This window comes from Muscardinus avellanarius, assembly GCF_963383645.1.
Source record: "Muscardinus avellanarius genome assembly, chromosome: X".
Lineage (NCBI taxonomy): Eukaryota > Metazoa > Chordata > Mammalia > Rodentia > Gliridae > Muscardinus > Muscardinus avellanarius.
The window spans coordinates 38,994,277-39,008,741 of record NC_137792.1 but is presented as its reverse complement, the minus strand read 5'-3'; the positions used below and the strand labels follow the sequence as shown (position 1 = coordinate 39,008,741).

The 14,465-nt window shown below is 39.0% G+C and overlaps 1 protein-coding gene across 1 annotated transcript; it reads right to left on the bottom strand.

Annotated features, from left to right (window-relative positions):
- Nucleotides 1-4,486: 4,486 nt before the first annotated feature.
- LOC308278854 (mitochondrial fission factor-like) lies at nt 4,487-5,326 on the bottom strand (the record flags this gene model as incomplete). The annotated part of the gene is made up of 1 exon (XM_080718858.1): nt 4,487-5,326. One exon carries the CDS (start codon nt 5,324-5,326, stop codon nt 4,487-4,489), a length of 840 nt encoding a protein of 279 aa, XP_080574984.1.
- Nucleotides 5,327-14,465: the final 9,139 nt, after the last annotated feature.

Genomic DNA, 14,465 nt, shown 5'->3' with positions numbered 1-14,465 from the left:
ATGTTTTCTTTCTAATCTTATTTAATTTTGTTTACTAGTTGTACTAAGCTATGTAGTACAGTGTTTAAAAAGTGTGATTAGAGAGCAGCACCCTTGTTTTATTCTCAGTCTCAATGAGAAGGGAAATTTTTCAATATTTCCCCAGTAGGTAGAATGTTTGCTCTGGGTTCTTTGTAAACTGGAAATTTTAATGCTGTTTACTTCCCTTCTGAGAATAAGAATTTTTATCATGAGTCAATAAGAAACATTAATGCTTTTTCTGCATTTATTGAGATGATCATCTGGTTTTTGTGCTTTTTGCTTAGTTATTGTGGTGAATTACATTGTTTTTTAAAAAATCAACTTTATTGAGGTATAATCTACATATATTAAAATAAATATACTTTAAGTATATAATTTGAGGGTGTTGGTAAACAATCATCACAGTCAGAATCTAAAGCATTATATTACCCTAGAAATAAATTTCCCTGTGCTTCATATAGGTAAATTCCCACTCCTCCCTTCTTGTCCCCCACACAAAGCACCCACTCGTCTTCTTTCCATCACTGTAGATTGACTTTCTCTGGAGTTTTATGTAAATGCACTTATACAATATGTAGCCTTTTTATGGTGCTATATATTGAGCCCTGAGGAATTCTACCTCCCAGCTGCACCCCCAGCCCTATTTTTTATTCTTTATTTTGAAACAGGGTCTCTGTAAATTGTGAAGGGCCTTACTAAGTAGCTGAGGCTGGCCGTGAACCGTGATCCTCTGGTCTCAGCTTCTCAAGCACTGGGATTACATAGCCTTTTAAAGTCAGGTTACTTTCTCTTGGGACCCTGATTTTGAGATCAATCCATGTTGCACAGATCATTTGTTTGTTCTTTTTCATTGCTGAGTAGCATTGTATGAGTCTACCATAATTTGCTTTTCATTCCTTTTGAGTGTTTTAAGGTTTTGACTATTAGGAATTCAGTAGACATTCTGAGTGTTTTAAGGTTTTGACTATTAAGAATAAAGCTTTCATGAGCATTCAATCTTTGTATGGACATATATTTCCTTTTCTCTTAGGAAAATACCTCTGAGTCATAGGCAGGTGTGTTTTTAATTTTATAAGAAACTACTAAAATGTTTTCCAAAGTGGTTATATCACTTGGGGTACTCACCTACAATTTATGAGCAATCCATTTGCTTTATGTTTTTGCTGATCCTTAACTGACAGTCATTTTCCATTTTAGCTGCACTAATGGGTGTGAGTAGTATCTCTCTCTGACTTTTAAGATACACTTCCCTAATGACTAAAGGTATTGACATTCTTTCGTGTTTATGTCATTGACATATCCTTTTGGGCTAAATGTTTCTTGATATGCTTTGTGCATTTCTAATTGGATTTTATTCTCACTACTGGGCTTTTGTGTGGGAGAGAGTACTAGGGATTAAACCCAGGGGCATTCTACCTCCAAGCTAGCCACTTGATTTTCTTTTTGTTTTTTCAAAAAGGGTCTCAGTAAGTTTCTGAACATCTCAATAAGTTTCTGAGGCTGTCCTCAAACCTGTGATTCTCCTCTCAGCTTCCCAAGTACTGGAATTACAATGAAAACATTTAAAATCTACTTTTAGAGAGTTTGAAATGTACAACAAATTATTTATCACAACCACTATTCTGTGCAATAGATCGCTAAGGCTTATTTCTCCTATTTAACAGGTGTTGTACCCCTTTTGTGGTACTGGGCATGGAACCCAGGCATGCTCTACCACTGAGCTACACCCCAGCCCTATTTTACTTATTTTATTTTTGTTTTAATTTTCATTGGTACATTGTAGTCATACATCTTAATGGGGTAGAAAATGGCAGAGGGACACATGCACACATTATTCATTTAGCCCTTCCCCAATTCCCACCCTATTCCTTCCCTCACCCTCCTTCTCATAGTTGGCTTACTGATGGACTTTGATATGTGTGTGAATGTACATCATTAGGGAATTTCCCTCTCCCCCTCCCATCACCCCCAGTTATGTCACCTTATTTGCTCTCTATAGTTTCTCCTTCCTCATCTAGAGTTCCTCCTATGACCATTTTCTCCCTAGCTTTAACATATTAGGGAGAGCATACAAATTTTTTACTTTTTGTGACTGACTAATCTCACTTAGCATAATGTTCTCTAGCTCCATCCATATCCCTGCAAATGACATAATTTTGTTCTTCTGTATGGCTGAGTAAAATTCCATTGTGTACTTAGTTTTGTAATGCATTCATCTGGTTTGAAACAAGGTCTCAGCCGGGCGTGGTGGCGCACACTTGTAATCCCAGCATTGGGGAGGCTGAGATCTGGAGGATAGCGGTTCGCGGACGGCCTCAGCTACTTAATGAGGCCCTCTGCAACTCAGTGAGACCCGGTTTCAAAATAAAGAATAAAAAATAGGGCAGGGGGTGTAGCTCGGAGGTAGAATGCCACTGGGTTCCATCCCCAGACCCGCAAAAAAATTTATAAATTTATATTCCATATTTCTGGACCCGTTAAGTTTTCATATTGTCATGCATTTTGTGTGTAATTAAAATATTTTCATGTGTTTTCTTATAGAATATGCATAATTTTAACTTTTGTACTATGATTCATGATCCATTTCTCATTAATTTTTGTGTAGGGTATGAAATAAGGCTCCAGGTTCTTTTTACTTCCATGTAGATTTTCAAAAGTTTTATCTCCTTTGTCATGTAAAGACTATTTTATTCATGCTTAAATATGTTGTTTTCTTTTAAAAATCAATTAACCATAAATGCCTGGGTCTATGCCTATGCTTTCTTTTGTGTTCTAAGGATAGGTCTGTCTATCTTCCAGTTGCAATACAGTGATTACTGACTGGTTAGCAGTTTATTAAATATACCATATTTATGCCTTATTCTGTAGGTTCTTAAATTACTCATGTGTGGAATTAGTAAAAATGTACTTTATAGAAACCATGCAAAAGCTAAGACTGCACGTAGATTAGATAAACTACTAAATGTTAGAAACCATTTGAACTTAACCTGCACAGCTGTTTAATCCAAGTGAAATGGCCATGAAGTATTGGGAGACTTGATTTTCTCTAAGCTTATACTAGATGAGGACTTGAAAAGCATTAATGTTGCACTGTGAATACAAATACATCTATTTACCAAACTACTTAGCCCAGTGGTGTTTGAAAAACAGGACAGAATATTGTTTCTCTCTCTCTCTCTCTTTTTTTTTTTTTGGTGGTATTGTGGATGGAACCCAGGGGCTTTTCTACCTCCGGGCTATACTCCCAGACCTATTTTATACTTTATTTGGAAACAGGGTCTCACTAAGTTACCGAGAGCCTCACTCAGTATCTGAGGCTGGCTTCGAACCTGTGCGATCCTCCTGTCTCAGCCTCCAAAGCGCTGGAATTACACGCATGCACCACCACACCCGGCATATTGTTTCTCTTTTACAGATACTTTTATAACTCCATCTTCTCTGTACATTCCCATTCAGAGAACTAGTTTGTTCAGGCTTATGAAGCATAAACAAAATCAACTTCTTTTAAAAGAAAAGATTAAGGCCTATTTATTTTTTAAATTAAAAAAAAATTGGTATTGAACCCAGGGACATTTTACCACCAAGCTACACCCCTGCTCTCTCTCCCTCTCTTTTTTTTTTTTTTTTTTGCAGTACTGGGGATGGAACCCAGGGTCGTTCTACCCTACTTTTTATTCTTTATTTTGAAATAGGGTCTCACTGTGTTGCAAAGGATCTCACTATGTATTAGCTGAGGCTGACCACGAACCGCGATCCTCCCGTCTCAGCCTCCCAAATGCTGGGATTACAAGCGTGTGCCACCACGCCTGACTCACCCCTGCTCTTTTTAAATTTTTATTTTTAAATTTTTTTATTGGTGCATTGTAGTCATACGTCTTAATGAAGTACAAGAGGGTAGAGGCATTCATGCATGCATCATTCAGCCCTTCCCCACTTCCCATCCCATTCCCTCTCCCCTCCCTCCTTCTCATGTTTGGCTTACTGATTGACTTTGATATGTTTGTGAATGTACATCATGTACATTAAGGTTCCCAGCTCTTATTTATTTAGTTATTTGTTTGTTTGTTTGTTGTTTTGGAAGAGGGTCTCACTAGGTTGTTAGGAGTCTTGCTACATTGCTAAGGCTGGCCTCATACCTGTGATCCTCCTAACTCAGCCTCCCAAGTACTGGAATTACAGGCGTGTGGCACCACACCTGGCTTTAAAGCCTATTTATAAAATATGCAAAAAGAGAACTACTACAAAACCTGTTAAACAAGCTTACAGCTGAGTAACAGGATTTAGTTTTAGAGTAACAGGATTTAGACGAGTAAAACTAAATCCTTCCCACTACTTCCTAGAAGACATACGTTACTGGGGCATGCATTATAAAATAGTATATAAATAAAGCAAAGACAGAAACCAAGATGTTTGCAAGGCCTGCGTTTCTGGCCGTCGAGGTTTTATTTTGGAGCTGAGGTTACCTCTAGCGACGAAACCACAGCCAGCTGTTAAACAGCCAGAGTGCTACAGTAATTGAATACATGACCATTTCTCTTCGGGCACGTTCTTTGTTCTCCTCTTCTAGAAGTTGTAGGCGTCGATTCAGCTTGATGATCTGTCGTCTTAACAAAGTGGCATCCACAGCAGCCACGTCATCTGAAGTCCCTTCGATTGCCATATCAGTACTTGAAAGGCCATGCCTAACGTTGTCAGGAGGAGGGTTAGACAGGGCGGCAGGAGACCCGCCATCCGACCCAGAGCTGTGATTTTCGTCTAGCACATCTAATATCTGGTGGTAAGCTCTATGAGTGGAACACTGGATAAGTGACAAAATGCCACGAGCAGAGGTCACACTGGCTCTTTCTTCAGGTAACTCTTGATAAGAACAGACCAAAGACTGTGGTGCCGGCGGGACAGTGGAGTGACTTCCACCTACGGCACATTCACTCACAGAGCGCTCTCTTTTCTGCTCACTAGATCTATGCATGGCTTCTTCTTGAGAAGGTGAAGGTCTTTCTAAGTCCGGAAGTCTAGTTAATGATCTTTCATTTAACGTGAGGACACGAGGCGATGGTCGTAGTGCCCGAGGCTTGAAGGTGGTTGACTGATGAAGGTCAGTATCTGCTGGTCTTGAAAACGGAATGTCCTCAGTGTTTCCTGCCGTGACAACGCTCTCTGGAACCTGTGTTGTCACACTAGTATTTGGAACTCTTGGGAATTTTTGTTCCAGTTCAGCATTTGATGGCACTCCCTTTAATTTCTTGGAGACCCTCATTCGCTGACTGATAACTTGGGCAGAGTCCATTTGGCTGATGTTTACCATCCTGGCAGCAGTGAAAGGAGGTGCTGCGCCACTCACCAAACTGGGTGCCAGCTACTGCTTACTGTCTGTCACCGTCTGCTCCTCAGCCTCCTGTTAATCATTCTTATTATTTTTTGTACTGGGGATTGAACCCAAGGGTATTCTAACTCTGAGTTTCACCCCTAACCCTATTTAATTAAATCTTTTTTCATGGTACTGGGGATTGAATCCAGGGAGATTCTACCTCTAAGCTACACTCCCAGCCCTACTCTATTGGAAATGGTCCCACTGAGTTGCTGAAGCTGGCCTCAAAACTATGATTCCTTTGTTTCAGCCTCCTAATTACTGGGATTGTAGGGATGTGCCACAACTCCTAGCTTATTAAATTCTTTAACTTTTTTTTAATGTGTATGTGCTGGATTTAAAGGAACTTTTGTTCCCCAGACCCTGTCCTTTTTGTCCCTGGAGAGGGCCACTAGGATAGGTGTTCTCCATGGCTACTGGCCAAGTATCAGAAAGGTACTGGGGCAAAATACCTTCTGTATTGGCTCAGATCTGGCCAGGAGCTTGCTGCAAAACCCAACATTAGAACACATAAAAAGCAGACATATTAGATAAACTAATAAAGGGTTAGGAATAATCTTAATTTAATCTGCACAGGTACTTAAGGTGATCATGAATTATTAAGTGACTTGGTTTTTCCCAAACCTGACACCAGAAGTCTCATTTCATTTATTTAGATCCCTTACATTTTCTTTCTTTCTATTTTTAGGGGCACAGTGTAGTCATACATGTTAATGGGGTACAGGATGGTAGAGGTATACATTCACATATAAATTTTGCAACCAGCTCTTCCATTTCTATAAAAACCCTAGTATGATTTTGATTGAGATTCCATCATAGAATATAAAGATATTTTATTGTCATCACTCTCTCCCCTCTACTCACTAGAAGTACTTTTCCTTCCTTCTTTTCTTCTTTCTTCCCTCCCTCCCTCACAACTTCCTCTCTCTTCTCTCCTCCTCCTTCTCCTCTTCCTCCTCCTCCTCCTCCTCTTCCTCCTCCTCCTCTTCCCCTTCCTTCTTCAGGTTGAACCCAGGGTTATTCTACCTCTGTGCTATATCCCCAGACCATTTTAACTTTTAAAAATTTTGAAACAGGGTCCTGCTAAGTTGTTTAGGCTGGCCTCAGCTTTCCCACATACTGAGATTACAAGCCTGCACCACCACACCCAACTACGTTTTATTTACTGCACAACTTTTTGTTTTCCCTAATAAAAATGCAACAAATAAAAACAATAAACAGCAGCAACAACTTTGTGAGCTTCTCAACAACCTAGCAAGACCCTGTTTCAAAACAAAAAAGTAAAAATAGGGCAAGGGATGGAATTCACAGATGGAATGCTCCCTGGGTTAAATTTTCAATATTATACACACATGCAATCCTCTCCCTTGGTATGGACCTATTTTACTCCTTTGTGATGAGCCCTTTCAAGCTAGAGATTTCAGGTTTTCAATTTTGGGAAAGGTTCTGGAATTACTTTGTTGACTATGTCTTCCCTTCTGTTTTATCTACTTTGTGTTTGGAGAATATAGGAACTGGAGAAAGGTAGAGCTGGTGCTCTTCTTCACAAATATTAATGACCTATTTATCTCTTAAACTATGTTTCCCCCATAACTTTAATAAAACCAAAGTATAAATAAAATAAAAACTACAGCTTTTAAAAGTGTAACAGTATGTACCTGGGTATGATGATGCACTTCTGTAATCCCAGTACTTGGTAAATTGAGGCAGGAGGCTCACAGGCTTGAGGCCTTCCTCAGCAGCCGAGACCCTTAGCAGCTTAGCAAATCCCTCAGCAACTTAACAAGACCCTGTTTCAAAATGAAAAAAGGGCTAAGGAAGGTGTAGATCAAAGGTAGAATGCCTCTGGGTCCAATCCCACTACAAAAAAAAAAAAAAATTAAAAAGGAGCAATTTGTAAAACTTAATACCTCATAAGAAAATCTCAGCAAATGATTTAAGATCCTTCAATTTAATTCTGAAAATTATTCAGATTTGGACCTCTTTATTGATGATTTTCTTTTTCCTCTTACTTTTGATCCCTAATATTATTCATTCCACTTTATTAGCTTTAATTATATTTTTATTTTATTTTCAACAGCTCTTTGACTCTTTGTATTCTCAGTGTACATTTCTCATACCATCTTGTTCTTGTTTCATGGATACAATATCATATTCTCTGAGGATATAAATAATTCTTTGTAAAGGCTTATTTTCTCTATGAAGTCGATTTCTTGCTTTTTTTCTGTTTCGTTGTTTTGTTCACTTTGTTTTGTATTTCTCATATTTGATGACCCCTGTCTGAATACATTATATAACTTTGTGCACATGAGTTGGACTTTTTCAACCGTGGGAGGTATTATAATGTAACCATCATGATCTATTTTATTAGAAAATCTTAAGTGCTAATGTTTTCCCCCCTAAACTGATCAGATTCTCAAGAGAATACTTCTACATTCTCTTGTGAACATTAGGAAGCTGAGTGGGAAAAGAAAGCTGGCTTTGTCAACAATTAATATGTAAATTTTCTATCATTGTCCTTATGTTCATTATGTATCATTGCCATCAGCTTCACTTGGTGTCCTCCAGTTGGAAGACTCATTGTCCTTTGTGTTCTCTACAGTGAATAAAACTTCATTCTTTTGCCAGAATGAGGTAGGATATGCCTCTTGACTGTTGAGAATGGAGGAGGTATTTTGGAACTTAACTTCTTTAAAAGATTTTCGATGAAGCTGGGCATGGTGGTACTTGGGAGGCTGAGACAGGAGGGTTGCAGGTTCAAGGCCAGCCTCAGCAATTTAGCAAGACTCTCAACAACTTAGCAAAACTGTTTCAAAATTAAAAAAAATAAGAGATGACTGGGATTGTAGCTCAGAGATAGAATGCCCCTGGGTTCAATTCCCATCACCACAAACAAACAATTCAATTAAACTTTCTGTGGTTTTTTTTGTACTGAGGATGGAACCCAAGGACATTCTACTTCTGAGCTACACTGTACCCTAGCCCTATTTTTTACTCTTTATTTTGAAACAGGGTCTCACTGAGTTGCAAAGGGCCTCACTAAGTAGTAGCTGAGGCTTTCTGTGAACCGCAATCCTCCTGTCTCAGTCTCCCAAATGCTGGGATTATAAGTGTGCGCCTCCACGCCTGGCAAACCTTCTGTTTTTAACCATCCTTTAGCCACCATTTCTACAACTGCCACCAGTTCCTAAGCCCTAAGGAATTTCGGAGGTGCAAATTGAGTTGTTTCTTGGCTTTTCTTGTGTTGGCTTAGAATTTAATGGAGTTGAGCCTCTCAAGTCATTTACCGTCTCTCCTCCACTTTCCAGCTTCCATAAATCTCGTTGTCTTCTATGTCTTCCCTTTATTTTTGAAGCTCTTTGCAGATGGACAGTTGTGTGTTTGGTTGTCCATCATCATTCAAAACAGCACTTTCCCTTTAACTTAAATTCATCATAATATCCGTGTGTTTTCTGATACATTTATTTCCTCCTATTTCTCTTTTGCCTCAATTTAACCATATGTCCAAATGTTAACCTTCATTCATAATACCCACATAATGTTCTGAGTGATAGTTGCCAGTTCCAGTGTGGCTGTAGGAAGAAACCATATACATGTGTGTGTGGACCTGCAGGCACATGTGTGCACACGCAAACATACACTAATTAGTCTGAACTCCTACTTAATTTAGGCAAAAACATACAATTGCCTTAGAGACAGAGCAACTACTTTTCTACCCTCTGCCCCAGCAGTTTTTGGAGATACACTGCCAGTGACACTGAACTTGCAAAATTGGGTTTTGTTTTTGCTTTTTCTTTTAACTGAGAAATTCACTCTTTAATTATCCCACAGGGCCACTTGGGAAGCCTCTACACGAATAATCCCCTTAGAAGGAAGTATTTAGTGATATCCTGAACATTAGAGGCCAGCTACAGAGCACATTGACTGTGATTATTGAGCTAAGCTCAGCATCAGCAAGGTCTCATGCTCAGACAGGATGAACTAGAACCATGTCCCAGGACATTCTCTCTGCCCATCTTCCCAATGTCCTGGAAAATTTATCTGCCTACCAATAGATGTCCTTGTTTCAGGGATGGCCCTAAGCCTATGTTTGTTTAAAAGATGATTTAAAATTAATCTTAAAACTATCTCCCAAATGTGTGACTTTAGTTTGGTGGACTATGACAACACTGGTGTCTAAATAAATCCTTTTTAGAAGCCATTTGATTCTCCTGTAACCATTAATATTATTCACAGACACCCTTTTTTAGTCCTATACAATTATCAATCCATGTAAATGATATAGAAAGTTTCCTTGCTGTGTGTGGTGGTATACACCTGTAATTTCATTATGTAGGAAGCTGAGACAGGAGAATCGCAGGTTCGAGGACAGCCTCAGCAATGTAGCAAGACTCAGCAACCTAATGAGACCCTGTTTCAAAAAAAAAATAGGGCAGCCGGGCGTGGTGGTGCATGCTTGTAATCCTAGCATTTGGGAGGCTGAGACCTGAGGATTGCGGTTCGCAGACAGCCTCAGCTATTTAGTGAGGCCCTCTGCAACTCAGTGAGAGCTGGTTTCAAAATGAAGAAGAAGAATAAAAAAATAGGGCAGGAGGTGTAGCTTGGAGGTCGAATCCCCCTGGGTTCTACCCCCAGACCTGCAAAAAAAAAAATAGGGCTCTCTTTTCTTCTTTCTCTCTTCTTCTGCTACTCTCTCCCTCTTTTTTCTCTCCCTCTCTCTTTCTTTCTCTCTCTCTTTATTTCTTCCTTTCATGCTGGCCCTTCCAATAAATCTCTTGGCTACAAGGTGGTCTCTGGTGTGGTCAAACTTTGTCCTTTCAGCCAACCTGGGCACTTATTGTTGGGAGGGGGAAGGGGAAGTAAGGGAAGGAAAGGGCACCAAGCACAGTCTGAATGTATGCCACTTTCAATATGATCCACATAAAAAATAAATTAAATAAATTAAAAAATAGGGCTGGAGGTGTAGCCCCAAGGTATAATGTACCTAGGTTCAATCCCCAGGGACACACACACACACACACACACACACACAAACACACACACACACATACACACACACACACACACAAATTGTCCTCTGAATTGACATACTGCCAAAATGATTTTCTCCAAGGAATGCATCTTGGGTTTATGTAGGAGCATAGTAGGACTTTATGTAGTTCAGACACCTTTAGCTGTAGAAATTTTGTAGACTGTTAAAAGATGTTTAACACCTTTGTGTGAAATTATGGAGGATGCTTCAAGGATCATAGTGATTGGTGTAAGTCTAGGTGCATATAATGCTTTTTTTAGCATCTAAATGACAAACATAAGTGAGTTCAAAAATACTTTTTTTCAGAAAAAAGTGAGAGTGCAGTGTAAATAGCAAAATAATTCATATTCACTCATAAAATAAAGCACATAAAAAGTGTGACCAAAAGGATTAAGCTGAGTATTTTCCATTTAAAAAAAATCACAACTTCAAGCCAAGCATGTAGGTACATGCCTGTAATCCAAGTACTTGGGAGGCTGGAGGCAGGAGGATCACAGGTTTGAGGACAGCTGCAACAACTTAGCAAGACTCTCATCAATCTAGTAAGACCTTGTTGCAAACACACAAAAAAACTCTCCTTTCCCCCACCCTCCCCTAGACAACCTCCCTTGATCTACTGGGATTCCTCTTACATTATCTAAAGTACCTCTTGTATCCTAGTACTCCCTAGTTTCTGCATGTGAGAGAAAACATATGACCCTTCATTTTCTGTGACTGGCTAATCTCACTTAACATCATGTTCTCCAGGTCTGTCCATTTTCCTGCAAATGACATAATTTTGTTCTTCTTTATTGCTTCATAGAATTCCATTGTGTGGGCATTATCCACATATGTGAGAATACCAATGGAAGGGGAGGAGTAGAGAGGGATCTGGGGGGAAACTCACCAACTACTCTGTGTATGTATGTCACTATCACTGTTTACTACAGTGTGATGTGAGACTATAAGACTATAATGCACAATAAAAGTATTTAAATTTTCTTAAAAAGAAACAAAAAAGTGTTGGGGTAGTACTTAGAAATAGAATGTCCCTGAGTTCAATCCCCAGTACCATACACAAAAGATTGCAACTTCAAATTACTATTTAAGTGAAAACTTTCTTCTTTGGTACAAAGATAATAAACCCAGAAATTGTTGCTGCAGGAGAGCTTGGTGAGCCATAACCATTCTGAAAGCTGCCATCAAGAGAGGATTTTGCCCACAAGCCAATGAAGGCTGAGCTCACGTGTCGTGATGTTTATTCCTTGCATTGAATTTCCATTTAGCAATTTACATGTCCTGTGTGTTTAGCAGTTGAGTCAAAGTTAAATAATCAGCAGTATGATGAGTTTGTGAGATATTTAGTCCTTTTAGCAGACTGGATTTTGCTTATTTGAACTCAGCTTAGATGCAAAGAATCTGCTCTAATTCTCTGCTTTCAAAGTTCATTCCATGCTATTCTTGCCTGCAAGATGGCTGTTATTCAGTTAATATCATTTGTTCTTTAACAACTAATGTTTTAGGAGTTGGATCCATAAATGTAAAAAACAACAACAAAAACACCCTCAAGGCCATGTTTTTCAAACTTTTAAAAGAGAACAGTCCCAGACTTCAATTTTAAGGTGACATTTTTGAACAAACTGTACAAGCTACATTTTCTGCTGTTTCATAAGAGTGTTTCTTGTAACTTCTTGTGTCTGTTATGTGACTTAAATGGCCTCTGGTCAAAGTTCTCATTCAGGATTGTGCTTGATCTACTGTATCAATGTCCTCCACCCTCTTCCCAATGACTGAATGCACACACAGCCTGTGATTCATGAGTATCTACATTTTAGTTGCTTACAAGACATAGAATTGAAGAAACACTTTAACTTGTAACATACATTTCTCAGTTGATGGTGTACATTTCCAAAGGTGGATATCATACTAAGAAAAAGACTTGAATGAAAGGACAAGAGTTAGCGTTTTGGAAAATCCAAATCCCAATGACATTTGATAGAAGATTTATGGCTTTAAAAAAAATCCCTTTGCAGGAACTTGACAATCAATTTTCTTTCTGCTCCACATCGTGCATGTTAGGATATGTTTAAGATCTTTGGGCTCCTTTCCAGTATTTCAAAGACCCAGTTATGCTGGTTTCTCTGTTTATTTTAAGGCCCTATTTTTCACAACAACCTCTTAGATGAGAAGAAACATTTTTTGTATTGGATATTAAACCCAGGGGTGTTCTACCTCCAAGCTACACCCCCAGCCTTTTTAATTTTTTGTATTTTAGAAACAGGGTCTTACCAGGTTGCTGAGAGTCTTGTTAAGTATCTGTGGGTGGTTTCAAACCTGTCCCCTTCCTGTCTTAGCCTTCCAAGTACTAGGATTACATGCATCACTACCGTACCTGGCTGGGAAGAAACTTTTAAAAAATAGAAAATTAAGTCTATAATATAAATTCCTTTAAATTTCTTTTTCTTCTCGAACACTTACAGGTTCAGGGATGTGAGCAATTTACAGATAAAGATCATCACCCTTATTTTATTGGTCAGGGCACTGAGTTGCAGCTACTAAGCCAAGATATATATCTGTTTTTGGCAAACCAACTTGAAAGAATATAAACCATCTCATTTTGAATTATTTTTACCATACAATGAATGTGAAAAGAAGAAAAAATATGCAGTTGGCTTTCCATATCCTTAGGTTCCACATCCATGGATTCAACTATGTATGAATGTGTACAGACTTTTTTTTGCCATTATCAAAACAATACAATATGATAATTTTATACAGCATTTACATTATAGTAACTATTATAGTCTAGAGATGATATAAAGTATACAAAATGTGCCAGGCATGGTGGCACATGCCTGTAATTTCAGTACTTGGGAGGATGACACAGGAGGATGGATCACAGATTCAAGATTCATTTTATATAAGAAACTTAAGCATCCTCAGATTTTGATATCCACAGGGGCTTGGAACCAACTCCTGCTGAATACCAAAGGATGACTGTGTATATATATTCAAATTTTAGGAGAGAATATTTGGCATTTTTGAGCTTGGACATTTTTAGTCCACAGTCTTAAGAGTAACGTATCCAGGCATGGTGGCACAAATCTGTAATCCCAGTACTTAGGAGGCTGAGATAAGAAATTACAGGTTTAAGACCAGCCTCAGCAATTTAGTGAGAATATTTCAAAATAAAAAAAAATAGAGCTGAGGTGTGTCTCAGAGGTAGGATGCTCCTGGGTTCAATCTCCAATACAAAAAAAAGAGAATAAACAAGAAAATCAATCCAAAAAGTAGGCATGAGGCTAGAATGGTATACACATTTTGTGAAAAACTACATTTGAAAATCCAATTCTGTAGACATCTATTAATGCCTGCTGTGTGTAAGGCACATCTCCTGGTGTCAAGGAAGCACTGAATTTCCTTTAACAATCTAAACACTTAAGTCACAGTCCAATGTAGTCAGCAAGTGACAGCCAGATGGCAGGGTGACCCAGGCTTTATTCAGTCTCATGCCTCATGTGACAGACTGGCTCTATTCTCACCAAACCCAGCCATGATGGCAGAGTAAATTAGTTGGGGCAAGTTATACACTATGATATGGTGGAGCTGTTTTATACAGTCAATACAAAGCAGCTCCAGCATTCACACTGCTATAATCCAAACAACTGACCACACAACTTCAAGGAAGGAAGATTTATTTGTTCAGTTTTTGCAAATTTTAGAGGTTCAGTTCATGTCAGGCCAAGTCTGTAGAACTCAGGGCATGGTGGTGGGAAGGAGAGAGAGAGAGAGAGAGAGAGAGAGAGAGAGAGAGAGAGCGCGCATGGGGGGGAGGGCCCTTATATAATCCCAAGGCCACACTCCCAGGGATTTCTCCTTGACAACCAAACCCCATGTCCAACATGGCTGCCCAGATTCCATGAGGGCTAGGGGGACATTCTAGATCCAAACCATTATGCTTTCCAACTCCAACTTCAATACCATCAAGTCAGGCATAGTGGGAGTATTTCTGCCACAGAAATCTTCAAACTACAAATTGGGGTTTTGTGTTTTGTTTCATGGGAG